This window comes from Heliconius melpomene, chromosome 1 (genome assembly GCF_056956725.1).
Source record: "Heliconius melpomene rosina isolate 202511_hmr_F chromosome 1, ASM5695672v1, whole genome shotgun sequence".
Lineage (NCBI taxonomy): Eukaryota > Metazoa > Arthropoda > Insecta > Lepidoptera > Nymphalidae > Heliconius > Heliconius melpomene.
The window spans coordinates 4,643,065-4,670,801 of NC_140389.1; the positions used below are offsets into that span (position 1 = coordinate 4,643,065).

The 27,737-nt window shown below is 30.8% G+C and overlaps 1 protein-coding gene across 4 annotated transcripts; it reads left to right on the forward strand.

Moving 5' to 3' along the window:
• The first annotated feature begins 676 nt into the window (after positions 1-676).
• On the forward strand, positions 677-27,571 carry Pu (GTP cyclohydrolase punch). Of its 4 annotated transcripts, XM_085187675.1 has the most exons (7): positions 13,854-14,002; positions 20,926-21,176; positions 23,864-23,971; positions 24,428-24,529; positions 25,139-25,304; positions 25,780-25,896; positions 26,297-27,571. In XM_085187675.1, exons 2-7 carry the CDS (start codon positions 20,939-20,941, stop codon positions 26,424-26,426), a joined length of 861 nt encoding a protein of 286 aa, XP_085043801.1. In that variant the 5' UTR covers positions 13,854-14,002; positions 20,926-20,938; the 3' UTR covers positions 26,427-27,571. The 4 variants fall into 4 exon arrangements, with proteins under 4 accessions (XP_085043819.1, XP_085043801.1, XP_085043827.1 ...); XM_085187693.1 differs by lacking the exons at positions 13,854-14,002; positions 20,926-21,176 and adding an exon at positions 677-1,127; XM_085187701.1 differs by lacking the exon at positions 26,297-27,571 and having other exon boundaries at positions 25,780-25,900.
• The last annotated feature ends 166 nt before the right edge of the window (positions 27,572-27,737 follow it).

Below are 27,737 nucleotides of genomic sequence, written 5' to 3' on the forward strand. Positions count from 1 at the left end.
ACAGCATCTCATTGTAAACGCGATGGTTTTGGGTTCAATCTCCGCTTGGGGAGGGAGCGGCCAGTCGTGGTTAGTTCTCTGTCCGTATTATTATCGTTTCAGTCAAGAATAAGGTATAAGAATATTTCTCCTTCACACCATATTTCACCAATTATTTTTATTTCCTCACTATGATAAAGAGAAAAAAAAGGCAAAGAGTGACATTAAGTCTTGAATTTAGTCAGACAGTGGAAAACGGAGTGTTAAGTGTTTTGACACTAAGTTTTCAAGCTTTTCTGCATGCGGGATATAATGTGAAGTATAATACGCAAGCAGAATCGTGGAAACTCACATTTGGCCGTATAATCTTATCATAAACAACATGACAACAACACCATAATAGCTTGTTAATTGCTAAAAGATTTTTTAATTACATCTATATTAACATAAACTTATACCATACTGATTAATTTAAACTAAAGTTCTCCAATTGTGAGTTCTACAAATAAGAAATAGGTGATGCAATATCTCATATTTTTTCTTATAGTAATATCTTCTAATCACTGTTACAATTAATGATGTTAAATCAAATAAATTTATATAACTATTATTACACAATATTAAACAACAAAAATAACAACGTCTCTATATATATATGTATATAAATAAATAAAAACGCTTTGCACGCGCCATTTTTATTCCGACCGCTGTCATAGACACTGTGTAAAAAAAAATATAAGCGAAGACTATAAATTCGTTCAGCCAAGGAAATTTTATTTCAGTTACAAATCGGTTGAGCATAGTTGAGTCAAAGATTAGTTGTACCTTTTTTTCTTTATTCATAATAAAATATTTAATTCGATATTCAATCGAGCTTACCTTGGCGTAACATAAACGGTTCCCCGCTCCAATTGCCGCCATTGCCACTTGTAGTGTCAAAGTGACGTTGGAAAGCGCGCGAAACGTGCGCATTTTATTTTATTTTTTTTATTAATTTCTAACTGTGATAATGAAGGAGCTCGTAGCTGCAAAGGAAAATGGAAACGATTCGCTAATAGTTGCCAAAAATGGAAATGATTCCATAATTGCCGCCAAAAATGGAAATGATTCCAAAATCGTCGCCAAAAATGGAAAAAAAGCTGATAATGGTGAGTATTTCTTATTCAACTTAAGGCACTTAATAGTTTATACTTTTTTAATCTTGATTAATATTCGATTTAAGCTTAAAATTTCTGTAGAACAAAACAGTACTAAATAAGTATATATCATTGAAATTTGTATATATGTATATAGTTATAAAACTACATAATAATTCATTTCTTATAAATAAAATTATGTCTTAAAATTAATAGTTGATTTTATACAGTCAATAATAATTAGCTACGTATAAAAAATTGAAAAAAAAATAAGCTTATATTAAATAGGTTACAATAAATAAGTAAAATTAGTCATCGATGGGATTTCACTTGACGCAGAAAACTAATTAAAACTACGTACCTAGTAGAAATATGTCCTTTTTAGGTGTTAAGGAAATAATTAATAAATATATAATATAATATTTATAATAGGTATTATATTTTAATACAATTGTATATTATTTATAAACGTATGTATATTTCATCCATATATCCTATTAAGAAAAGCTTAATATGAAAATATATAAAGTATATTTGAATATTTTTAAATAAAATTATATTTAACGGGACTCGAACCCGCGCTTCATGTTGATCATCCAAGCACTCGTTGCCAATTGAACTATTACGTTCATTCTTGTGCTATGATGAAATTTGAGACTGGAGTTGCCAGATTTTATCTGGAGGAAACGAGGGATTTGTAAAAGTGTTAAGTAGAAAAGCTGGAATCTTAAGTACTTCAAAATCGAGATGTAGGAAAAAAATAATCAGTGGTTTTCATTGTTTTATGTTGTAAATTTATGTGAGTTTCTAATGGTAATAGATTACAATACTATTTTTTTTATGGAAAACCGTCAATTTATTTAAACAATAATTGTTTTGTTTATCCTGTAAGACAGCATAGTCTTAGTTATACACTGCTTCTCAATATACTTCTTTATATTAAAAAAATCTCACAATCCGTGGACAGCGAGACTAAGCCCTTCCTTTAAATTTTGGGCTAAAAATCGAGACATCCCGCTAAAATCGAGATGGCATCAGGCATCGCTGGTCTAAACTTTGCCTTCCATATGTATTCTAGCTTTTAGATTCTGAACTGCTTTTCTTTATTTTATTCTCATTCGACGATTCAAATTTACTTACATAAGATTATTTAAATAAAGAATATTTTGCAATTGAAATTGAATTTTGAATTCTAATGTTATGCACTCGCTGCTGTTTTTTTATTTGATATCAGTTCGCGTTCTGCTAGCTTAAATTATTTCTGTTTCTTTTTTTTTATAAATATGAAATATTACATTCGAACCTAAATTGAACCCATAACCTGCGCTATGACTAGCCTCTTCTAATCAAATCTAATCAAATAAGGAAATTTCCAAGTATCAAATAACTTTACCCCGTAGAACTTTTTATAAAATTGTATATATTACCATAGAATAAAAAAAATACATAACTTATTCTATTTATTAATATTAAAACTGGCAGGCATCGAATGAAACTAAATATTTTATTTGTATACATATATATAGGAGATATAAAATTGTTTTTCATTAGTTTTTTCTTTACAATATTCTTATTTTTATGTCGAACATATTTTTTTTGCTATTTTTTTGTATCTAACACGTATATAGATAACATTGACCCATAACACACGTTTAGATACAATTACATTACGCAACGGTTCCTTAACGTTGAATCAGAATTAGACTTAGAAATGATTCTATGACCTTCGTGCTTCCATTTCATGACCTCGAAGTGACAAATCCTTCTTCTCTCCTTTCTATGTTATTATACAGGATTTGAACTGGTGACCGTAGAGGAAACAGGAAATGAACGAGTTGTCATTTTATAACCTTTCTCTTATATACATATGTATATTTTGTTATTAAATCTATTACATGACCTTTTAGAGTATCAGGGTCAGACTTTTGTTTTACATTAATATTGCAATTAATATCAAGTTTTTAATATTTTTATAGGGTTATTCCACACTTAGCCAAAAAAAATATTTAATTTAAGAACGTAACGAACGTAAAGCTGAAAAGAATATTTCCTTCGCTTCGCTTTCCCTCTGCCTATCTTGCTATATGTGAGATGGACGAAACTAAAAATATAAGTTAAAACAACAATATTTATTAACCGTATAAGCCTTAGCAATAACTATTTAATATACATATACAACTAAAAACAATTAACATGTCAATAAAGTACATTACACATAGTTGTTAAAATTTTAATAGGTACTAATTACATTTACTAAGACAGGGAAAAATGGTTTAAATATTTAAAAAATATTATTGAAACCAATTTTTCCTCTATTGTTGATATGCAATTATTTTTTTTCTTCAAAGACAATTTAAAAAATGTAGAGTATTGGAAAACACATTTTCGATACGATAACACATATTTTTTTCAATAAAGCAAATCAGTTTCATGCTTTTTCCCGCATATCAGGGTAGGCAGAGGGAACTTAATGTTCAGACACTCTGTTTCCTACTTTCCGTCCAATATTAGAGACATTGCGTTAAAACGCTGTCCCACTTAATAGTCCCTAAATTAGTCTCAATCCCAATCCCAGACGAAGTTTTGAGACATGTTGAACGCATAAAAAATGTTACATGGCGGGATTCGAACACGCTCCTATATACTCGTATTATAAAATTTACAAAATCAATCGTATAAAATAAATTTATTTTTTTTTCTTATTATACTTATATTTTTTTATAATATGGGTGCACTTAAGTCATTAAAGCGTAAGAATTACAAATATTATTTAATAGAACCTTGATGTTAATTAGACCATGACGCTCGGAGACTAACTAAGCGGAAACTTGTGAATCATCAACTTTTGTTAGATAATTGATTGAAAATCATATTTCAAGTATAATCCGTCTCTTGCCAGGAACAGAAGGGTGTAGCGCGTCACAGTACGTGACGATTGTGGGTTCGATTCCCACTCCGGCAAATGAACCCCGATTTAATCGAATTATATTTGATACATTATATTTAATAGTTTCATCACTCTGGTAGGCAAATTACGGTGGTAAGTTCCGCCACTCAATACGCAATGCATCAGGAATTCGGCGGAAAGTGGGGAACGGAAATGGATTAATTGTTTTGTCCCAAGTTTCCTCATCCTACCCTGCTATGTGCAGGATACAGCATTAAACTGAAAAATAAATAAAATTGTGTCAGATTCAAAAATACTTACCAGACGCATATATGTACATTCCACGAACCTACTCAACATCCTCCAAGTGAATTTAAATTAAAAAAAATTGAGACAAAATATTTTTTCCCACGAATGTATTTATAATCATGTCTATTTTTAAAACTTTTTAAATAACTCGAGAACGCTTTTTCAGTGAAAAAAATTGTTTAATATTTTTTTTGATCAAATATTCATCTGACACTTCGCGTGTTCACTCCTTTTACAGTACATACTGCAATAGTATTGCCAAATCGACCCCGAAAATCAAAATATATATAAAAAATTATAAACAGTATTTAATACAATTTTTTATCAAAACGACCGGCTGTTGACGTCATAAGTGTGCATAATTTGGTGCGTGACCTCTCAAACCAGTCAAACCTGTAAATTTAAACTTTGATACAATTGTGGCGCAGTTAAAAAAATTACTACTCGCGCGATGGTAGTGTATTCGATTTTTACGTCGGAAAACGTTTATTAATTCATATTTACAGGTATTTAACCTATAAATTTTGCTTTTTTCGGATTTTTCTTTCATTTGTATTGTAAGTTCTCACTTCTTAGCAAATATAACTGTAGGTCCATGGGAACTATACACGGCCAATTTCATACAATATGCAGTAAAGTCAATACATAAATGCTCATATTTTTTGTTTGCGATGAATTAGAAGCTTAATTTTTTTTTGTTCTACAAGGGAACGTATACATGAACATTAGATATTAATTTTAAGCTTGATACCTTCACGCGATCTTGAGATACTCGTAAACGATCTTGAGAAACGGACAGACGGACAACACAGCGATTCTATAAGCATTTCGTTTTTTTATTTTTCCTTTGAAATACGGTCCCTAAAAATATATCGTAATAATAAATCTGAAAAGTTTGTATGGTTGAGCCATACAAAAAAAAACTCTGAAAATAGTCCTTCAAATTAAAAGCTTCTTTTCATGTTGGATAATCCACTTAACGTGAAAGGCTATGGGCTATACACAATAGGCTATATTATATTAACAATTTCAATTTTCGCACAATGCCTGAGGTCAGTGTTAGGGTAACTTGATCCCTTATAAAGTGACAATTGCCACCTCTATTACACTTAGTTATTATGACCGTAAACCGTGGGTTAAAGCTAGTATTATATATGTATAATTACATATATCTATATACATGTACATAAGAAATAGTGATATAAAAAACCTTGCAAGAAATAATTAGTTCCTTTCTTAAGATAACAATCTTCCGATTTAATTTTCGAAACGTACAAGGTTGTTTGAAGGTCACGTGTATTTTGGAAATTCTTACTCGACCTCTAAGATTATGTTCATTCAATTATATGACTTTACAATCAAAGATACTAGGAGTATTGAATAATTGTATATCAATTCCCATTCGAAGGAGTGAAATATTTAATATTTTTACTTTTGAGTTACGCTACTCAAAATACAATGCCTCAAGGGGGAATGAAAATATCTTATTGAGAAACCGAGTGTCATAACACTAGGTGTCCTGCTTTCTAAAAAAATACTATTTACCCGACACCCGAGACCAAAAAGTGAAGGTCTTGTGTTTTTCAATTTTTGATTGATCAAATATCCAGGTCTACGATCCCTTGAAGCATGAAAAATTAAGCTTGCAAGTCAACGCAATTATCTTTTAATTGCGACTTGACGAGATTTTACGAGATATGTGTGAGGCCAGTTGTGACGCTGTGTTTTATAGGTCACTGTTTCCGTTAACCTACAATACAATCAAAAGTGGAGAACGGAGTATCTCAACACTAATTTACCTCATTCCAGCCCGCTATCACGTGAAAAAGGGTGAATCCACCGAATATCCTTGAACCAAAGATGAACTGGTCACACTATTACACTTAACCGTCACTTCATAAAAAACTGTAATTATTTTCAAATTAACGACTTTATTGTATAAAATATCGTGAACAATCTTCATTGTTTGTACAAATCAGTTTAAAATAATAACTTTTAGCTATAAATAGGTACAAGGATATATTATTTTTAACTTTTGTTATTTAAAAAAAATATATAATATTTAATTGGTTTTATTTTTTGGTTAGGTTAGTTTCAATTTTACTGTTAGATATTTTTTATTCATTATTCATTTCATAATTGTATATGATTGTAAAATGTAAACACTACGGTTGTGGGTTTGGTTCTAACTCGTGAAAAGTTAAATTTAAAATATCGCGAACCGCTTAACTCACAATATTTCGAAAATTGGACAAAAATTAATGGATATGGATAATTTTATAATGACCCTTTTCACCAAAATATTGTTTTTTTTTCACATTCTATTCAAATTGTTGCATTTGCTACTTTAGTCGTACCTTACAAGGAAATCCCAAAAATATATTAAATATTACCCACTCAGATTTAAATCCGCATTCATCATATATATTCCAGCGTGTGGCAACTGTGTCATATGTGTCACAATATGGTGTTAAATATTGACCGCAAACTAAAATATCCATTGCTTATTATATGTATTTGTTGTATTGTATTTGAACCGCAAACATCGTGACTGTCACTTCGAAACCGCTACGAAGGTGTCAACCTAATTAAAACTAATTAATATTAATCTATCTATATATATAAAAGGACTTGTCCTCACTGACTGAGGTAAGACGCACGCACAGCCGTAACCGCTGTGCGTAGAAACGTGAAATTTGGACAGATATTTACTTTTGTAATCTGGACATCCACTAAGAAGGGATTTTGAAAAACTTTAACCCTAAAGGGGGGAAATAGGGGTTGAAAGTTTGTATGGAAAAATCTTTAAAGCGCCACCGATTTTTATAAAATTTGAAATTTAGACTCTTAAAAATATTTCATTGAACACATGTTTCATGGGTTATTAAAATTCACCTCTAATTACGCAAGCGAAGCTGCGCGCGTACGCTAGTAAGTAATAAGGCACTGCGTCTGACTGTGAGCGCGATGGTTGTGGGTTTGACCCCCACTCGAGAAAATCTGGTAACGAGGCAAAGCGTTAAGCCACTCAGCACGCGAAATATCTCTTGTTAGTCAGTATTTCTCTCGTCTCTCTCGTCTGAAAAAACATGTTTTTTAGAAAATGTATAAAAATTTTAACGTTTTTTATCTCGACCCTGCTCGATCTCCTTGAAACTGATGTTAAAAATAAATATAAAACGCTTCACGCTGTATCCCGCACACAGCAGATGTATTTGAAGAAGTGTATGAAGCAATACCTACTAAGTAACTTACCACTTGTTATAGCTTACAGGTCAACCATGCAGGCAAAACAGGATGTAAAGTCTAGTTCATAATGAGCTTATATACAAATATATTCTAGCGTCGCATTCCACTTGAAACTTTGCCAAACTATAAAATATGATAAAAATAATTATGAATACTTTCAATTACATAATCATGATATAAATATTAAGTAAACAGTATATCTATACTAATATAATAAAGCGGAAGAGTTTGTTTGTTTGTTTGTTTGTTTGTTTGAACGCTAAGATCTCAGGATCTACTGGTTCGATTTACATTGTTTTTGTTTTGTATGAAAGCTGCATTCTTCAGAAGTGCTATAGGCTATATAATATTACATTACACATATATACTAATAAATTAAAATACTTATTTCTAATTTGACATGCAATTTATTCTGCCATGTTAATAACAACCGTCGTCGCTACGCGACCGTTACCGCATCATTTTGATATTGATCCTTATGAAAATAAATATAATAGTCACTTTTAGCATTTCATCTAGATTGAAATTATATTTCTATAGAAATTATATTCTTATATTTCAAGCAGGCGTAGCCCCGTCCGGGTCCGCTAGTTAATGATAATAATATAGAGCTTACTGGTATATAATTTTATTTTAATTGTAAAACAACACAATTGTGTGATTGTAAATGTGACTTGTGAATGTGTGTGATTGTGTGGTTGTGGGTTTGATCCCCACTCGAGAAAATGAAATATTTATTTTAATTTATATTTTCTTTTCTTCGCTGCGTGTCAAGAGTTCTCAAGCATCTTCAGCGTGAAGCTGGTTCTAGGCTCAACTCAAAACCGAATTTTGCCTAGCCTAAGAAAAAATATTTTCTCAACCTCACGCTATATTCTGTATAAAGCAGGGTAGTTCGGGAAATCTAGTGTTAAGACATTCCATTCTCCATTTTCCTCTAAATTTTCGTAACAAGTATTCGTTTCATATTTACGACATTCTTACCAATATAGGTATTTCATCATTTATGAATATTGAACCCGTAGCTATTTTCTCACTCACACTCACTCACTTCACTCTTCCACTACGTTACAATAGTGTTTATTCAACATAATCGTATTCAATAGCATTTCAAAGTACTATCTAGTGGAAAGCAATCTTATCACTTTACGTTGAAGTGGCTCAAAAGCCTGCGTGTGTAATTTCATCCAATTTCTAGTATTATTCTAGGTTTCAAGAGACCTTACAGTGCTTTTATAGGCTTAAAGTAAAGGCGTTGAGTTCCGCCACTCAACACGCAATGTCTCCAGAATTTGGCGGGGAGTGGAAAAAACAAAAGAAAATGGAGTGTCCTAACATTAGGTTCTCACTGCCTACTTGGTTGAGTGCGGGATACAGCGTGAAGATAATTTCATTTGGTTTCATAAAGATATTTTTACGTGTCACTCATGTCTAAGAAATAATTCTGAAATACAAAGATAAAGATAAGATAAAATAACTTCTATGAGCCTAAAATATTGTCTTGAGTCAATTTTTTCATTTTTTATTTCGTTTGCGGATTTCATTGATTATAATGGTTAACATGTTCTATTAAAATAAATAATCACTAGCACTGCAATATAAAAATAAATTAAAGAGATAAAGAATAACAAGACAAAGCTCGGTGTTGAGTTCCTGTCAATACAATGTCGCGAAAATTGGGCGGTGCCTCGGTAAACGGACAGTCTCTTCTAGTCTCACTCATTTTCTTCTTCCTATACATAAAGTATTTCTATATATAAATGCAGTCTGAAGCTAAAAATATATACTTTAATAAATCATAATATAATGTGATTATAAATATTTGATTTATTTTATATATTTATCTAATTATTCATTTATTATTATGTAATCTTACATATTTATTTATTTCATGTTCTTTTATAGACTTCATTATTTCGAAATGAAAAACATAAAAATGAAACAATGGGCAATCCTGTGGTGTAATAAATCTATATAGGTACTATAATTGACATAATGGAAATTTCAATCACGAACTTGAAATTTCCTAAATAAAACATACCTACATTATATCTTAGACGCACACGCATTTCTTAATTAACATTGTATATTGGGAGGCGGAATTAAACGCCGCGTAATGAACAATATGAATGGAGATCAGTCGTGCGATTGTAAACGCAACAGATTGTGGGTTCGATTCTCCCCCTTGAATAAATTAGATATTTTATATTTTCATTTCTTCGTACGCCTTCGTTCTTGCTTCGCCTTTGCTTCTTATGCAATTCTTGCTTTTGCCTCCAGAATTCGATGGAAAATGGGGAACGGAAGTGATTTATGGGAACGGAGTGTCTTAACACTAGGTTCCCAGATTCCCTCTGCCATATATCTATAAAAATTATGAATAATAATTCTACAATTTGAGCAATTTAAAATTAAATATACATTTTTATTAAAAACAATATTAATCAACAAATTTAACAAACTAAGTAATAAATAAAATAACTATATAAAACAAAAAACCAAATTGCCTGCATAATATACAGACATCATTATAGTCATATCAATATATTTAATGTATAATCAAAAACCTATCAATATTACATTTGCCTACCGGAAGATATCCGCTATAATCAACTAACTATATGAGAAACAATTTAATTAATATTGGATGGCAGAAAGGTTCAAGGTTCAATGTCATTTATGCAATTTTTGGGCTACGTATTGTTAATTTCTTTACAGTTTTCATATCTCCTGCATCTATGGAAACTCAAAAACAGTTCTCTACTTTCAAGTCCTTACATCAAAAAAATATTCTCAAAAAAGAAAGGAACGTTTTATCTCTGTAAATTAGCAATAAGACGCTTCACGTTTTTTCCTATATCATATTTTTCCTATATAATAGTTTATTTCACTTAATATTTAAAATCCAATTATGGACAAAAGTATGGGTAAAATCACTAGCTTTAATCTAATAAAATACAGTTTTTGTAATTCATGCTTGAGTAAGCTTTCAAAAATGCGTAATAAGGTTTTTTTTTACTTTTTTATGTCACCACATATCAAATTACCGAATAGCTAGAAATTAGTTGACGTTGTGCTGACGATGTCAAACGTCGGCGCAAGCGCAGGTAATTACGTCAAAGTACAATGTACTCGGGGATTTTTTTAGTATGACTATGGTATTTTGTATATGAAAATAATTTAGTTACTAATTATTACTATTTAATAGGGACTTAAAAGTTGAAATTTGGCATACAGCTAGGTTAGGAGATATAGATGAGCAGTAAGAGAGAAAGCTCAAAATTCTTGTGGGAAAGAGAAAATACGAGATACGTACATTGTATCAGGCTACTAGTATTCATTCTAATATTATGAATTTGGTTGTAAGATTGTTTGTTACGTTTTAACGCCAAAATTACTCAATCAATTATCATGAAACTTTGTACACATATTCTTAGAGGTATCAAAAAGGAAATAGGATAGATTTTATAAAAAAAACCATATATTTTTAAAATATATTACCATTTGGCTATAATGTAAAACTAGTTCAAGCGGGCGAAGCCGCGGTGAATCTCTAGTAGAATTATATAAATTTACAATTAAATCTTTTATGACGTTCGTTTGATTTTATGTCACATAAAAGATAAATACAACTTTCTTCGTGAAACTAACGCCTTGGGTTTTTACATTTACCCGTTACTTCAGGGGATTTCCAGATCAGGATATTACATAAACTAATTTGAAATAACCCATATCACGACACCTCGTTATTAGCATATTTATAAATAACGTTGTAAAAAAAGATAAAATATTTACGGAACAATGCGAAACTGTGATTTCCACGAGTCACTCATTAAAATCCTGTTTCAAGCGATTTGTTTATGCGTGTCTTCTTATCAAGGTGCGTTCTTATCAAGGTTTTCTGGTTCCGGCGTTAAGTCCCACCACTGGATACATAATGCATTAGAACTAGGTTCCCTCTGTCTACTCTGCTAAGTATGCGGGAACCCTTGAAACTGAAGATCTTTGAAAATTAATTTAATAGTATAAGGTCACATCATTGGTACTGTACGCATTGGCCATAGGTTCAATTTCCGTGGTAATAAGTAATTTTATTTATATTGTTAAATAATACATAATATCTGTAAAATAAAAATGGAAAATCTATACCTATATATAATAATATTAATATTAAAAATAAAGAGATTTTCCTTGGTTGAACGTAAAAATAACTGGAACGACTAGCTTGAAGTGGAATATTCTTTTTGCGTTGGAATATAAAAAAATATAGGCTAATTAAATTGATTTATTCACACTGCTTAATCTATAGCAATATTGAAAATTAATTTCAAAGACCTGACCTACCTTAAACCATTAAAATTAAGAAGAATAAAAAAACCACATGATATTATAAAGTAAAATAAGTAAAGAGTGAGTATATAACTAGCGGACGCGCGCAGCTTCGCTTGCTTATTTAGGAGTGAATTCTAATAAACCATAAAATATGTGTTCAATGAAATATTTTTAAGAGTCTAAATTTCAAACTTTATACATTTCGGTAGCGAGTTAAGATTTTTCCATACAATCTTTCAACCCCTTATTTTTACCTTTAGGGGGTGAATTCTAATAAACCATGAAACACGTGTTCAATTAAATACTTTTAAAAATCTAAATTTCAACTTTTATAAAAATCGGTGCCGATTTAAAAAAAAATCCATACAAACTTTCAATCCCTATTTCACCCCTTTAGAGTTAAAAATTTTCAAAATCCCTTCTTAGTGGATGTCCAGATTACGATAGTAAACGTCTGTCCAAACTTTACGTTTCTACGCACAGCGGTTACGGCTGTGCTCGCGTCTTACCTCAGTCAGTGAGGACAAGTCCTTTTATATATATAGATTACTATTGTTACTACACGGAAACTGCATTGAAATAGATAAATAAATCTAAGTAACTTTTTTGTATTGTATTTTTTTCCGTAATGATTTAACCCATATATGTATAAATTGTTGTAATTTTTCCATTAGAATTACAATCGAGCTCAGAAACATTAATTAGAGTTAATTGTGATTAAATTATGCAAATACGTATCTTTGAGAGCAGTTGTGACGCAGGGTTAGCATGTGACTGTAAACGCGACAGTCTATGGGTTCGATTCCCGCTCGAGGAAATGAAATATTTAATATTTTAATTTCTTGGCTCTAGTGTCACTGTAAATTGCAGCGTTGTATTCCGCCACTCAACACGCAATATCTCCAGAATTCTGCGGAAAATAGAGAACGGAAGTATCTTAATGGGAACGGAGTATCTTAACACCAGGTCCCCACAGCCTACCTTGCTATATGCAGGATACAGCTTGAATTCAGCATATAACAGAGTTAAGAGCATATTCCATGTTGAGTGATGGAACTCAACGGATTACGTGCCTCGTTACCAGAACAAGAAATGAAAATAATTCATTCCCCCGATTAGGAATCGAACCCACAACCGTCGCATTTATAGTCAGACGTTGTGCCGCTGCTCTACGTTGGTCTCATATAAGTATGTACAGTGTACATTGTATAGTTAAAATATTTACTTAAGTGATGACTAATTAAACTAAACTTAAGGTATATATATATGGGTAGGTATAAATTCTTCTAGGAGAATTTTTATACTAATATAGATTATGTTGGGGCGATTAGAAAAACTAAATCAATAATAAATAAGGCGTAAGAAGAGCTATGAGAAAGAAAAAAAATTGAAAAAAAAAACAAAACAATTGTAAGTTATTACTAATAGTTAAATCTTTAATAAGTTAGTAAAAAGCTGAAAATATATAAATTAATGATTTAACATTAATGTACTGTGGATTAAAGTTATGAAATACTTAATCCTTATAGTGGATTTTCTTTTTGTAAAACAGGATTCAAATCCACACCCCCTTTATAAAATGTTGAACTACCTTTCGAGTGGTTGGCAACTCTTTGGATTTTGACAACTTAAAAGTTATACTTGCATAAGTCTATTGCAATTTTTTTCTATTTGCATTGACGCTTTTTACACATAGAGTTTTTATTTAATATGTTAATACACTATTGATTTGCTTAAATAAAAAAGATAGTGTCATCATTTTATTTTTTGAATTTATACTATTCTTTAATTTCACGGAAACAGCCTAGAGTTGAGACACTTACCCAAATTCCAAACACAGTGTGTTAAACGTAACTCAACGCTGCGCCCAAAAATTTGACACGAAAAGAAAAAGCCGCGAAACTCAACAGGTTATATTGATTTTCAACTTTTCACATGCGCAAGGTCTTTATAGTCATCTGTTGCTCGATTCACTCTCAGTCAGCCATAACACGTTTTAGCGTACGCACGTATATTATATTAAAAATTTTAATTAATTTATTTATTTACTTAAATTTTGTTCATTTAAATCAGTGGATTGCGGTTATTTAATTTGTGACAAGTGCTTGAAGTAAGTAGGAAAATAAAATAGCCTTGGCTTTGATGAACTTAGGACTTTTTGAGCTATAATCTATAAATTTAAAATAATATCATTAGTTTTACATATTCAAATTGATTTTATTTTTATTACGATAGTAATTATAAGTACATGCATGATATGCTAGTAATTATAAAAAAAATCGTTGAATTTTAGTTCTTAGATTTGTTATTGTCTTGTTTCACAATTGTTGGTTCATTGTTTTTAAGGTCCAGTACAAATTATATCAAAAAAGTAATTAAAATTGAACTATTATATTATAGTAAATATTTTAACAATAACTATAGGTAGGCACATATGTATATCTACACTGTGTGTTGGGAAGCGAATTTAAGCTTTAAAGAGCTTTTGATGATTAAAAACGCAGCGGTACAGTGTTCAATTGTAAACACAACGGTTATGGGTTCAATTTCCACTCGGGAGAAATTAAGATAATTATTAATTAACAATACAAAGCGTGGTGTTGAGTTCTACCACTCAACTCGCAGTATTTCTAATATTTAGGAGTACGTGTAGAACGGAATGTCTTCGCAGTAGATTCCTTCTGCATATTCTGCTATATTCGGGAAACAGCTTGAAGATTTTTTTTTAGGTTGATTTATTTCACAACATTGCATAAATCGATAGATTAATCTTTATATTGTTGCTTAACCTGAGATATAACGCCAGAGCCAGCCTCTGTATTCTTTAAAATTTTATTTGTTGTTTTTATTATTTTCATTATCCTATTATTACTTTCATATTAACATTAGAATCTGGACAAATAATCAACTAGAGGGCTAGTCCTTTTGAGCATCACGCTTTATTCTACATTTAGCAGGATAGGCAAAGAAAACCAAGAGTTCAGCCACTCTTCACCTGAAGAGACAGAGTATTCTGACATTTGCTTTTACTGTTTTCCCGCATTCAAGACATTTCGTGTTGAGCAACGGAACTAAACACCGCACAGCCTTACTTGAGAAAATAAAATAATTCACATTATCCCATTGCTATTAAATACAACAACGTTACCATTAAATTTAACTTATCTTACACTTATCTAGACTTAGATAAGAACTCTGAATTGTGATGTAGATAGATACATAGATAGATATGCAACATTATAGTTATTTCTATAATAACTATAATGTTGCTCCTTATCCTTTAGGCTTTGCTATTCTATTACATAATATTATAATGAGGACCTTAACTGTTTTCTACAGCGAGAAGCTAAAAAAAACATTGAGACCATCGTAGCACAGTAGAGAAGCATCTCAACTATAAGTGACATAATGATTTGGTTGTAGGTTCTATCCTCATAGGGGAATTTAATTCATTTTCGTATTCCTTCTCTGATAGAAATTACTCTTTCAATGCGGCTGCGGTGTTAAATTACGCTTTTAATACACGAATGACTCGAATTCTTGTTCTTGTCTTGTTCTCAATCGAGACATTGATGTCTTGATCTAATGTTGACAAAGTTTTCTATAAAAATGATATAATTTCTGGAAAAAATATAGCACATCTTGAAATTGAACCCCCAACTATCACGTGAAAATATGTTTCTAATATCAAAAATGCATAATGTCAAAAATGTATATTTTGGTAAATATTAATGCTTAAAGAATTATTCTAAAAATAACGATGTTTGAAAACACTGTTTTATTACTTTTTTCTTACTGCTTAGTTTAGTTTACAAAAACTCACCTAAATTTTAAGTTTCATTTTGATTTACATATTTTTTGAGTACCTATAACTTTTTATAACCGACAGATATGAATGCTTATATTACTTTGAGTCATTTGATATTTCTTGTTATATACTTGTTATAGAGTCAGAAGTATTGGATACTATTTTTATATATTTTTAACATTTTCTAAAGTAAAGATAGAAAAGTATTTTCTGAAAAAATAAAAATAAATACTTAGCGGGACTCGAACCCACGCCTAATCTAAACGTCGCGTCGAAGCGAAATTCTTCTATGCTTGTTACAACTAGTTTAAATTGTTAGCATTTTGAGCATTTATGGACCATTCACACTATCTTCTACGTCTATCCTCCCTTACTACGTTGTTCTTACCAAATGTTGCCTGTCACTAATAGATTCAAGGTTTTTATATAGATAAATATACTTCAAGTCACATTTTTCTAACCTTACTATGCATTATAGAAATGCATGCCTATATAATAACATCATAATCATTAACAATTATTCAAATAGTTAAAATTATTCTAATAATATTCGTTTTTGTAGCTTCTATTCCGAATATAGTAGGGTAAGAAATAGGGAACTTAGTGCTAATACATTCTGTTCCCAAGTTTGTGTCCAATTTTCGAGTCGTAGTGGCGGAACCTAACGCCGCGCTTAAGATTACTTCATCGGTTAATACTGTTTTATTTATATTTTTGACTTATATATCACGTTACTTATTTTTTTATATAAGTAGTTTTAACGATATTGAATTGTGTTTTACTATCGCTTGATTTCCTTCCAATCATTTCCTTATATATAACAAGATAAAAACAAAAACAAAAATACAAGTTTTGCAAGTTAAAAAAATGCCTATAAATTAATAATTATAGTATTTTTTTGAAAACACTCGTTATACCTTGTATTAACCGACTTTCAAGGTTTTACAAAATTTATAATTTAAATTTTATTATTGTCACCCATCTACTTACTATAAGTAGGTATATGTATTAATATATGGAGTAGGAATATACCGTCAAGCTATAAAAATACGAATGGGAATCAAACCCACACCCATTCGTGTTCGTTCAGCCTCCAAATGGCGTATTTTAAAACAATATTTAGTTAAAATCTATAAATTAAACAATAGTTAAAATTCTGGCCCAAAGTTAAAATAAGGACAGGCATTCACTTGAGCTAAGGTCGTTTGATACTTAGAATTGACACCAATTACAATATAACTAACATATGCGCCTGTGAATAAGTTAAAAACCAATATTTTTTATCAACATATTATATTTTGCGCGATTGGAGTGGGCACAATGAGTTTAGTGTTCAATCACTCCCTTTTTCGGTATATGTCGGTTTCACGCTTTGCAACTTCACGCTTATTTAGTTTTCACGCATAGAGCGGTATGCGTATATAATAAAAATAATATAATAAAATAAAAATTTTGCTTGAGCAAAGAAAAACGTTAAATTGAAGATAATTATACCTATATATTATAATTATACCGGAAATAGTTACGTTTATACATTATTTTATTAATCAATAAATCAATTAACATGTGGTTAACCACAACTTCCGGTATTTAAGGTACAAATTATGTTTACTCATATAGTATCAAATTCAAATCCTTATATTTTTTTTTAGATTTACTGTATCCCGCATATAGCATGGTGGGCAGAGGATAATGTCAAAACACTTTACTCTCCACTCTTCACTTTCCTACTTTTCTCCAAATTCTCGAGGTATTCCGTGTTGAGTGGCGGAACTCAACGCCGCGCTTTAGATCGTTACCAGACCGAATAAATGAAATGAAACGTTCCCCCGAGTGGGAATTAAATTCACAACCGTCACGTTTACCGTCACCTCATAAAAGATATATTTTCCCTTATCACACGTTTATCTTATGTTTGATACAATCAAAAAGAAAAAATAAACAGATTTAATTATAGCCACAAAAGATATCGCTTAAAACTAATTCGTATTCTGAACCCGTTGTCACATCATTTTATAACAGTGTGCTCTACTTTCTTACACTTTCTATTTTTATAAGGATATTATATTTTTGATCATAAATCTTTGACAATCTAGATGTTGCTAAGTGATTATAAACTCCGCTCCTTACATTTCGTCCAATTTTATGATATTGCGTTTATAATGGCGGAGCTTAACGCGGTGCACTGTCTAGCAGAGCGGGCAATTTAAAATAAGTTATATAAATAATTCTTTCCTCGGTGGGATTAAAAGTGAGACGTTATCCCGCTGCATAACGACAGTAAATTTTAATAAAACTAATACCTCGTTTGCTCTATTAATTTCTATAAATATAGATTTCAAATAAATATATGTACATATAAATAATTTTATATTTCAATATAAAACATATACAAATAAAAAATATATACATTATTTTTTTATTATTAGTATTTGTTTATATAATTTAAAAGCAACATACTTTTATAAATAGTTGAAAAAGTCTATTTCAATAAAGAACATTTTGAATTTTACTTTGTATATTATATGGAAATAAAAAACGTAGAGACACATCACTCTCTACATATGCATGTATATAGAAAAACTATTATATCATAGAAGCAACAGTTAAATTTGCACGTTCCAATGTTATTGTTCCTTTTATGGACAGTGTTAGAAGAATTCTCATGAACCTAGACATCTTTGTTATATCATCTAATGTACGGTTGGCATAAAAATATAATATTGAAAACTATACAATATTTTTTGGATAATTGCAATTATGAATTGGTTATGAATGAATTGAATTTCGTTCAAGGAACTATATTTTAAAGATATAGTTTTACTGGTTTATTAACTAGCACAACTATAATTCAAATATAACAATTTTACGCTCTTCCCCGCATAGCAGGAGAAGCATAGGGAATATAATGTTAAAAGATTTAAGTCTCAACGCACCCCTAATTTTGAATCATTGTATATTGACTGGTGGAACTTAACGCTGCGTAAAGCAAACATAGTCTCTAAATACATGAACAATTTAATAAAAACAGTTATTGAAATATAAGTACCTAAAGCATTTACTTTATACATGTATAAATTTGCATGGAATACAAAACCCGTACTTAACAAAAATATTCCATATTAAATTTGAGCCATGTCTACTACAATATTATTATACTATTCATAAAAACGTCAAATTCACTATCAAGGAGTCGATATATATATAAAATTACATTTACACATTTTTTTTTCTGTCCCTACAAAGCGTTAAAGGTCAACCGTCAATTGGTTTGATTTAGTTATAGTTACAGCACAGTAGTTTAACTTTTAGTGCTGACGTCATCGTTTCGCAGCTGAGATTTGTTTGATTGTAAGTTTAAAGGCTCACTACCTCCAAATAGACAGTTTCTCACATACACTTAAAGTGCGTTGTTATATTACATCTTTCAATAGGCTATTTAAATTAAAACAGACGAAGAGTGGAGAATTGAAAAAAATACTATGTCGTAAAAGAAATTGTCCATAATCAAACTATATCAATAGCTAAGTTCCACCGTTCAACATGCAATGTATCGAAAATTGGGTGATGTATAAAGAACGGAGTGTCTCAACACTATGTTCCCTCCTTTACCCTAATATATGCAGAATACAGCATAAAGCTAAAAAAACAAAAAGATACTAACATTAACAAAAAGATAGCATTTACCAAAGAAACATAATAGTAAACGAAACTGAAAGTGCTTACTATTTATAGTCAAAGCACATTTAAGTTCACTCTCTATGTAACATTATCGTGAGTATTGCGTAGCTTAATCTATATAATCTGTATAGAATATTAATTTAGGCTTCCTTTTACTTTATCTTTATCTATATTTTAGTATATTTTTTTATATTACACACGTATAAGAGACCGTCCACCCGAAGGAATTTTATATTTAATATTTTCATTTTCATTTTCTTCCTCGGGTAGGCAAATCGAAACATCAATCCTACATATGAAACTAGTGTTAAGATTGTTTTTAGCGGAACTCAACCCTGGGCTCTTTGCCTTGGTGCCAGAGCAAATAAACATGTAGAATGTACTTTTCGTAAAAATACAAATTATGGCATTTTCCCTAGTCCTCTCATTAAAGGGGAAAATAATGATATTAATCAAACCCACAACCGTCGTCCGTCCAAAATCTCGTTAACACACGAAATAGTGAGTTAATTATGAGTTAGTTAGTTAGTTAGTTACTTTTTTTATGTACCTATGTTAATACTATTTTATTCATTCATCAGCATTGTGATCGGTGCACGCAGCCTGCCATTTCTAGGTCAAACTTATTGACACATTTACCTAGCTACCTTGCTCTAATAATGTTATATTATTAATCTTGTACAGCTTAACTCATTCTACGGTACATTTGCATTTGTTACCATATACCATAGCCTTATATATAGGTCGGTGCGGATTCAGTTCCGTGTCAATATTTAGTGAAATTGTCTATTTTTAGTTTTTTTTTTTCATAATTTTAGATAATTTTGAAAGTGATTTACCTAACCCCATTATTTTTAAGGAAAACATTGTCGTTTTCTTTGATACTCCTTAATATTTAATTAAAAAATATAATATATACGCTGTATCCCGCACATAGTAGGGTAAGCACAGAGAACCTAGTGTTAAGACACTCCCTTCCCCCCTTCCCGATGAATTCTAGAGGCATTACGTGATGAGTTTTAATTTTATAATATACAAATACATATTTACCGCTCAACACACAATATATCGAAAAGACGAGGACGGAGAATCTAAACACTAGAATTTCTGCAATATTTTTTCTATTGTGTATTGAACCTTATACTACTATTTTTAAATAAATACGTCTTAACTGCGTCATGTTTACAATATGATGATACTTATTAACAAACCATATTTTGATTTTATAAAATTGCATCAAAAAATTTAGATACCCAACACGCAGAATTTATATAATAAGAGGAAAATGGGGAGGCTCTTCTAATATCCTCCTTTTTTTCTTATCACTTCTTTATTTTTTATTCACCAAATATGATAGAACATTTTGATATCAGTGCGTACTGGCAAATGAAACAAAAGACCAACAATAGGTTATCAAGTAACACTACCATTAACCTTTCAAGCATTTCGTTTTGTAATAGCAAGGCGTACACACGTACGAGAATAACAATTAAATAACCGCAATTTACGTAAAATAATAAGAAAAAAATAACTAATAATTCTAGACTATATGAAAAAATGGCGGTAAACGGAAAAGATTTGAGCGAAATAGTGCCCCCTTCGTCGCTAATACGTCGCGTTAGCTCTAAGTCCATAAGAAATTCGATATCTGAGGACAAAGAAAATGGTGATATAAACAAATCATTTGTAAGCAAATATAAGAAAACTCCGGAAGCCTTGAAGGGCTTTCACAACGATGACAGTGAACTTGAAGTACCCGGGACGCCTATGACGCCGCGGACATCGACGACACCTGGTGGGTTCTTTTGTTGGTTACTTATTTAGCTCTTTCTAGCGGCTTCGCCTGCTTATACTTTTTCTTAAAGTATAGTCAAATTAACTAAAAACTTTAATATAAATTATTTTGATGTATAAGTTGTAAAGTTTCGTATAAATCCGTTCAGTTATTTTTGCGTGAAAGTGGAACAACCATTTATCCTCACAAACTTTCACATTTATAATATTTTTATTGTTTTATTAGGACTAATATCCTAATACATAGCAAATTCAAATTAAATTTAAATTTGCATTCTTAAATTAAGATCGATTAAAGTAATTAAAATCATTTTTAAGTATCAAAATGGATATTTTAGAAATATCTGTTGTTTTTTTGAATTTCTTACGAAAATAATAACTTGGTAAGGCATTTTAAAAGCGTTAAAAATAAATTAAAAATATACATATTATATAAATTATATGATAAAATTTGTGTTTCGTTGATGTAATTAAGATAATAATTAAGACTACATAATGAAAAATTTTGAAAAAATATTAAAACTTAATAAATTGTGTATTTTATATATGAATTTAGTTAGGCTACTGACCTCAACACGAAAAGGAGCCGCTAAACATAAATTTAAGATAATAATTTATTAAGATACGTAAATAACGATAAATTCTATATTTAGATTTAAGTATATTTTCATTAAAAAAAAGCTCTTGTAGCGCAGTTGTTGACATCTACTAGAACGTTTTAAGTTCGAATACTTGAAATATATTATGTATATGATAAGTATGCTGTTATCACGACGCGGCATGGTGTTTATCCGTAACGGTTGTTGTTTCGATTCCCGCCCGAGGTAAAAAATATTTTCGTTTTCCTGCTCTGATAACAAGTCAAAGCGCTGAGTCGTGCCGAGTATCTTAACACTAAACTATAATAAAGAAACTCGACTTCACATTTTGGTTGATAAAAATAATTCATTCCCAATAATTAGTAATCGAACCAACAACCTTACTGTCAGAACACTGCCCCGCTGGGCCATGACGATTTATTAAAAAAAAATCAGCTACACGCTGTATCCCACATAGAGCAAGGCAGGCAGAGGGAACATAGCGTTAAGACACTCCGTTCCCCATTTTCCGCCGAATTCTCCGCATTGCTCGTTGAGTGGCAGAACTCAATGCCGCGAAATATAAATTTAAATAAATATTTCCTTTCCTCGACTGAGAATCGAACCCACGACCAATGCGTTCACAGTCCACTCTGTGCTCCTTTGGGCACAAAGTTACATTTATTTAATCTAAGTAAAAAAAAGCTATTTTCATAAAAAAAACGCTGGCATCACGAATTACGAAGGTACCTTAAATAATAATAATCATTTTGTTATTTTAAACTAAAACAAGCTGATTAGTGCTGATGCAATATTTAGTTAAATTTCATAGTCGTTTGAAAGTTCACGTCGCGTCGGCATATTTGTGTTAATTTGGTAGTTTAGCTGTATTTTTTTGATGATATTAAAATATAATACCTTTACATACATATATATATACCTTTCATTATAACTGCGTATGTATAGTAATATGTAGTTTATAAATAAATCTATATTATTTAGGCCACGACTGGCTTCAGTATTGCGTTTATAGCAAAGTAGGTAGTTGTTGCCTCTGTTTAGCAACTGAAATGTTCACATACTCCGTTACCCACTTTCTTCCCAATTTTTCGAGGCATTGCGTGTTGAGCGGCAGGACTTAACGCCGCGCTTCTGGTTTGGTACAGGCGCGAAGAAATTAAAATATTAATCATTCATTTCCCCGCAATTCACTCTTCATTTATTCTCCCATGTAAGCCTCAAATATACAATATTCTAATGGAAACAGTATAAATAATGCATTCTCATATTGTTATTCTCACCTTGAAAATAAGGAGGTATTTACGAGTCACCCAAATTATATGTACTTGGAAAATGGGGCAAAAAATATAAGTGGTTATTCGAAACAATTTATTAATGTAGGTAGACTGTTATTGTAATAATTATACTTATGAATGTATGTTTGCACACTGTATCCATACCTATATTATAAATTCGAAAGTAACTCTGTCTGTCTGTCTGTCTGTCTGTCTTTAACGCAATCAGGGCCAAACTGCTATTTTAATTGTGATAAAATACTCATATAGAGATACTTGAGGGTCTCGGGATGAACATAGGATACTTTTTTTTCTCATATTTGTAATATTTTCGATATATACCAATATATTAAAATACTTATTAATTTGACATGCAATTTATTCCGCCATGTTAATAACAACTGTCGCGTTGCTAAGCAACGATTTGCAAAGTTTATTGTTATAAAACGTCACCCAAAATGAGCTTGTTTAACGTATCTCTGAAAACTGAAAATAATTTCATAAATATATTTAATAAATATTCGTATAGTTCAAGCGGGCGTAGCCGCGTTCGGGTCCACTAGTATACATATAAATATGTAAATAAGGCAAGCTTTTAATGATATATTATAACAAGGTAGGTAGATGGCCGCACTGTAGGAGAACACCTTTTTTTTTCTTCCTGCTATCAAAGCCAAAAAATAAAAAAAAATTATTCCCACGAGTGGGAATCGAACCGACAACCTGAGGCCGTCTGACATTTACGAGTCAAACGGCGTCAAAAATATTTATATGTATTTTTTGTATTGTTTATATGTATTTTTCATTGTCAACAGGCCATGAAAACTGCACATTCCACCATGACCTTGAATTGGACCACAGACCACCGACCAGAGAGGCCTTACTACCCGACATGGCTAACTCTTACAGATTACTACTTACAGGTAAATATTCAAAATGGTTTAAAATTTACTCATAATACATAATATCATCTTTCTTTAAAAATTCTCTCTACTCTCTATTTTATCTGTATTTCTTAAATAGAAAATAAATTAATAAAAAAAAATACCCAAAACTAAATGTGTTGCAAATATTTTTGCTGACATTATAAATTACTTTTGTTTGCTTGTTATATCTACACGTGTTACCTACTTATTTAATAGTTATTAGCCAACTTTCATAAATGCTTTTTTACTTTATAAGCGTTATATGATACAAAATTATCGCTTACATTAATAATTTTCACAATCATACACAAAATTGTGAAATATGCTTGAACATACAAAAATATGAATCAAAGAAGTATCAAATTTAAAGAAGTGCCAAATTACAAAATTATAAATATGTCATTGAAATTCCAGATTTTTTATTATTATTGTTTTTTTTTTTATAATTTCCAGGCCTAGGAGAAGACCCCGAGAGACAAGGTCTATTAAAGACACCAGAGCGCGCTGCCAAAGCTATGTTATTCTTTACCAAAGGATACGATCAGAGTTTAGACGGTAATTTTTATTTTTATTTTCTAAGCGTCCCTACTTGTCTAGAGCATTCAGAGAGGGCCTAGTGTTAAGACTCTCCATTCTACACTTTCCACTGAATGTACCGCGCCACGACGCGACGGCTGCTCGTGTAGAAAAACTCCTCGAGTGGAGATTCTTACCCATACTTTTCTTTTGCACAATCCTGTTTTGCCCAACGATTTTACTTATTACAAATGGAATTTAGCCAGTATTATAGTATATACGTGACGAATTTTTATATATATATTGCTTTAGCTGGAACCTGGCTGGCTATTAACACGATAGGTATTATGTTTCAATTCCCACTTGACGAAATTAAATATTCGCATTTCCTCGCTCAGGTAATAAGGCAAAGTGCGTTAAGTTTCGGACGGAATTTCTCCAAAATTAGATGGATAGCGGGAAACGAGACTTCCGGTCCGTTATTAATAGGAACGTAGTGTTTAAGCACTAGGTTCTCAGGTTCCCTCTGCCTACCCTGCTATATGTCGGATACAGCGTGAAGCATAAAAAAGACATCAAACTATACAAATAAACTACGCAAATAAAAATTACAAATGTATACTAAAAATATATTTTCCCAAATTTTAGAAGTCCTGAACAACGCGATATTCGACGAAGACACCGACGAAATGGTCGTTGTGAAAGACATCGAAATGTTCTCTATGTGCGAGCACCATCTTGTACCTTTCTACGGGAAAGTATCTATCGGATACCTGCCCCAAGGAAAAATTCTTGGATTAAGCAAATTAGCGAGGTAAGATTTTTTTTTTAAATTTTATAAATATTCGTAACAGTAATTAGAAAGGACTTGGCAATAATTGTATATATTATTTTATTAAAATATATATTATTTAAGGAATTTGTAATTTACCTTGCTTTATTAGAATTTTTTTTTTACTAACCTTATTATTATTTTATTTTGTATATGGAGGCTTCACGTTTCATTGTCAATATCTTTTTTTATTTCTTTCAATTTAATATAATTGAATGCATACATTGAAATTCAATTCAATTGAAATTCAAAACCTAGACAGAACCTAATCTTAAGACATTCGTTATCCCCGCATCGCACAATTTTAAAATTATGTGTATTACCAGAATGCAACGATGTTCTGTCTTGTTATTAGAGTAAATAAAAATAAACATATAATATCTCTCTAAGAGAGCTTCGAATCCACATCTCAACAATATTATATGAGTTTAATAATAAATGTTTGATAATTTAACAGGATCGTAGAAATCTACTCGCGTCGTCTCCAAGTGCAGGAGAGACTCACCAAGCAAATAGCGGTGGCGGTGACGCAGGCGGTGCGACCGGCCGGCGTCGCCGTCGTCATTGAGGGAGTGTGAGTGGCTTATTAGTGGTTATTTAGTTAAGAGTTAGAGGCCTGTTATGGCGCAAAATGGGGAACTTGGTGGAAAGTGGGGAACGGAGTGTGTTAACACGAGGTATCCTCTGCCTACTCTGCTGTATACAGTAGGGCAGGCTCCCTCTGCCTGCCCTACTGTATACAGAATATACCCACTCGAAGGAATCAATTATTATTTCTTAATATTTTCACATTTTCACTCTAGCCACTAAGCAAAAGCCCGGCGTTGAGTTCCACCACTCGACACGCAATGCCTCGAAAAATTTGGAAAGTGTAGAACGCAGTGTCTTAACACTAACTTCAATCTGCCTATGCTGTTACATGCTTCGTACAGCGTGAAATAAAAAAAATAAGACAAAAACCATACATTTTGCAGTCACATGTGCATGGTGATGAGAGGCGTCCAGAAGATCAACAGCAAGACGGTGACGTCGACGATGCTGGGCGTCTTCCGCGACGACCCCAAGACCAGGGAGGAGTTCCTCAACCTCGTGCACTCCAAGTAGGCGGCGACATTTTATTTTATTAATAAAAAAATATTGTAATTTTTTTCTTTTTTGAAAAAAGAATTCTTTAGGTTGTTTTTTCTTTTGTTAGTAGGGATTTTTTATTTTTGTTGTTATTACTGCCTTTTTAATTTGCAAGAAGATTTAGTTTGAAATCTAAATAATGTTTCGTCTTTTTTTATTTGCATTTTTTTTAAATGAGCAATTTTTTGCCTTTATTAAAAGATTATTCACTTGGAAAAACACAAGTCTCGACCACTCAAAGTAGATAATTAGAGATAATTTCAATAAACGATTACTGTTTTGTTACTTTCAAAGTTTATTTTCCCTATAAAAATATATTTGTTTGTTATAATTTCATTGTTATTTTTTTATTTTTGTTGCAATTTGTGTTCAAATATTTTACTTATATTTTATAAGTAAATAAGATTAAACGGCAATAATTATTTAATAATAATAATACTTATAAATATTTCTTATTTAATTTGTTTGTTCGTTTGTATTTTTTTTTTTTTGATAATATATTTTTTAAACCTTTAATTGTATCTAAGCTTTGAAATTTCACTAAAAGTTTCGAAGGACGAAACCAAAAATTTGACAATGGTTTTCATTTGTGTGAATTTCAACTATTTTTGACATTATTTACACGATTTTTATTATAAAATATATTTTTATAGCACTTTTTTTTAAATGAACAACAATTCGTGCCAAAATATACGTGTGAATTTAATTAAAATATGAAAAATAATAATTTCAATACTTTAACGTATACTATATACTTTAACTGCCTTTATTTTATTCTTTATGTTTAAGTTAATAAAATATGTTTTTTTTCTTTTAAGTTAAACATTTTGGGTGATGCGATGAAAAAATAATTGCCCGAATCATCGTTTTTCCTAAAAAATATATTTCTTTTTAATTTTTAATTAAATTTGTGGACCAAAGTAAAAATCTCAAGATGTAAAATGGCTGACACTTGACATTTTTACTAAATAAGTTTTAAGTTTGTTTTTAGTAAATAAAAAATAACTTTGAATCCATGACGATGCCTTAATTGAATTGTGAATATACGAATTTTATATTGAAATAATAATAATAATGTTGTGAGCATTTGATTTATAAATAAATTTTTACTTTAAGTTGAATACGCTTTTTATTTATACATTTATTTAAATCACTCATACTCTTGCTTCTGAAATAATAATCATATTGTGTAGAGCTTCATGCTGTTCTTCATCTTTACAAATAAAAATATTTTAAACATTTTAAATGAAACTATTTTAATCGGATTAATCGCTTATATTTAAAATT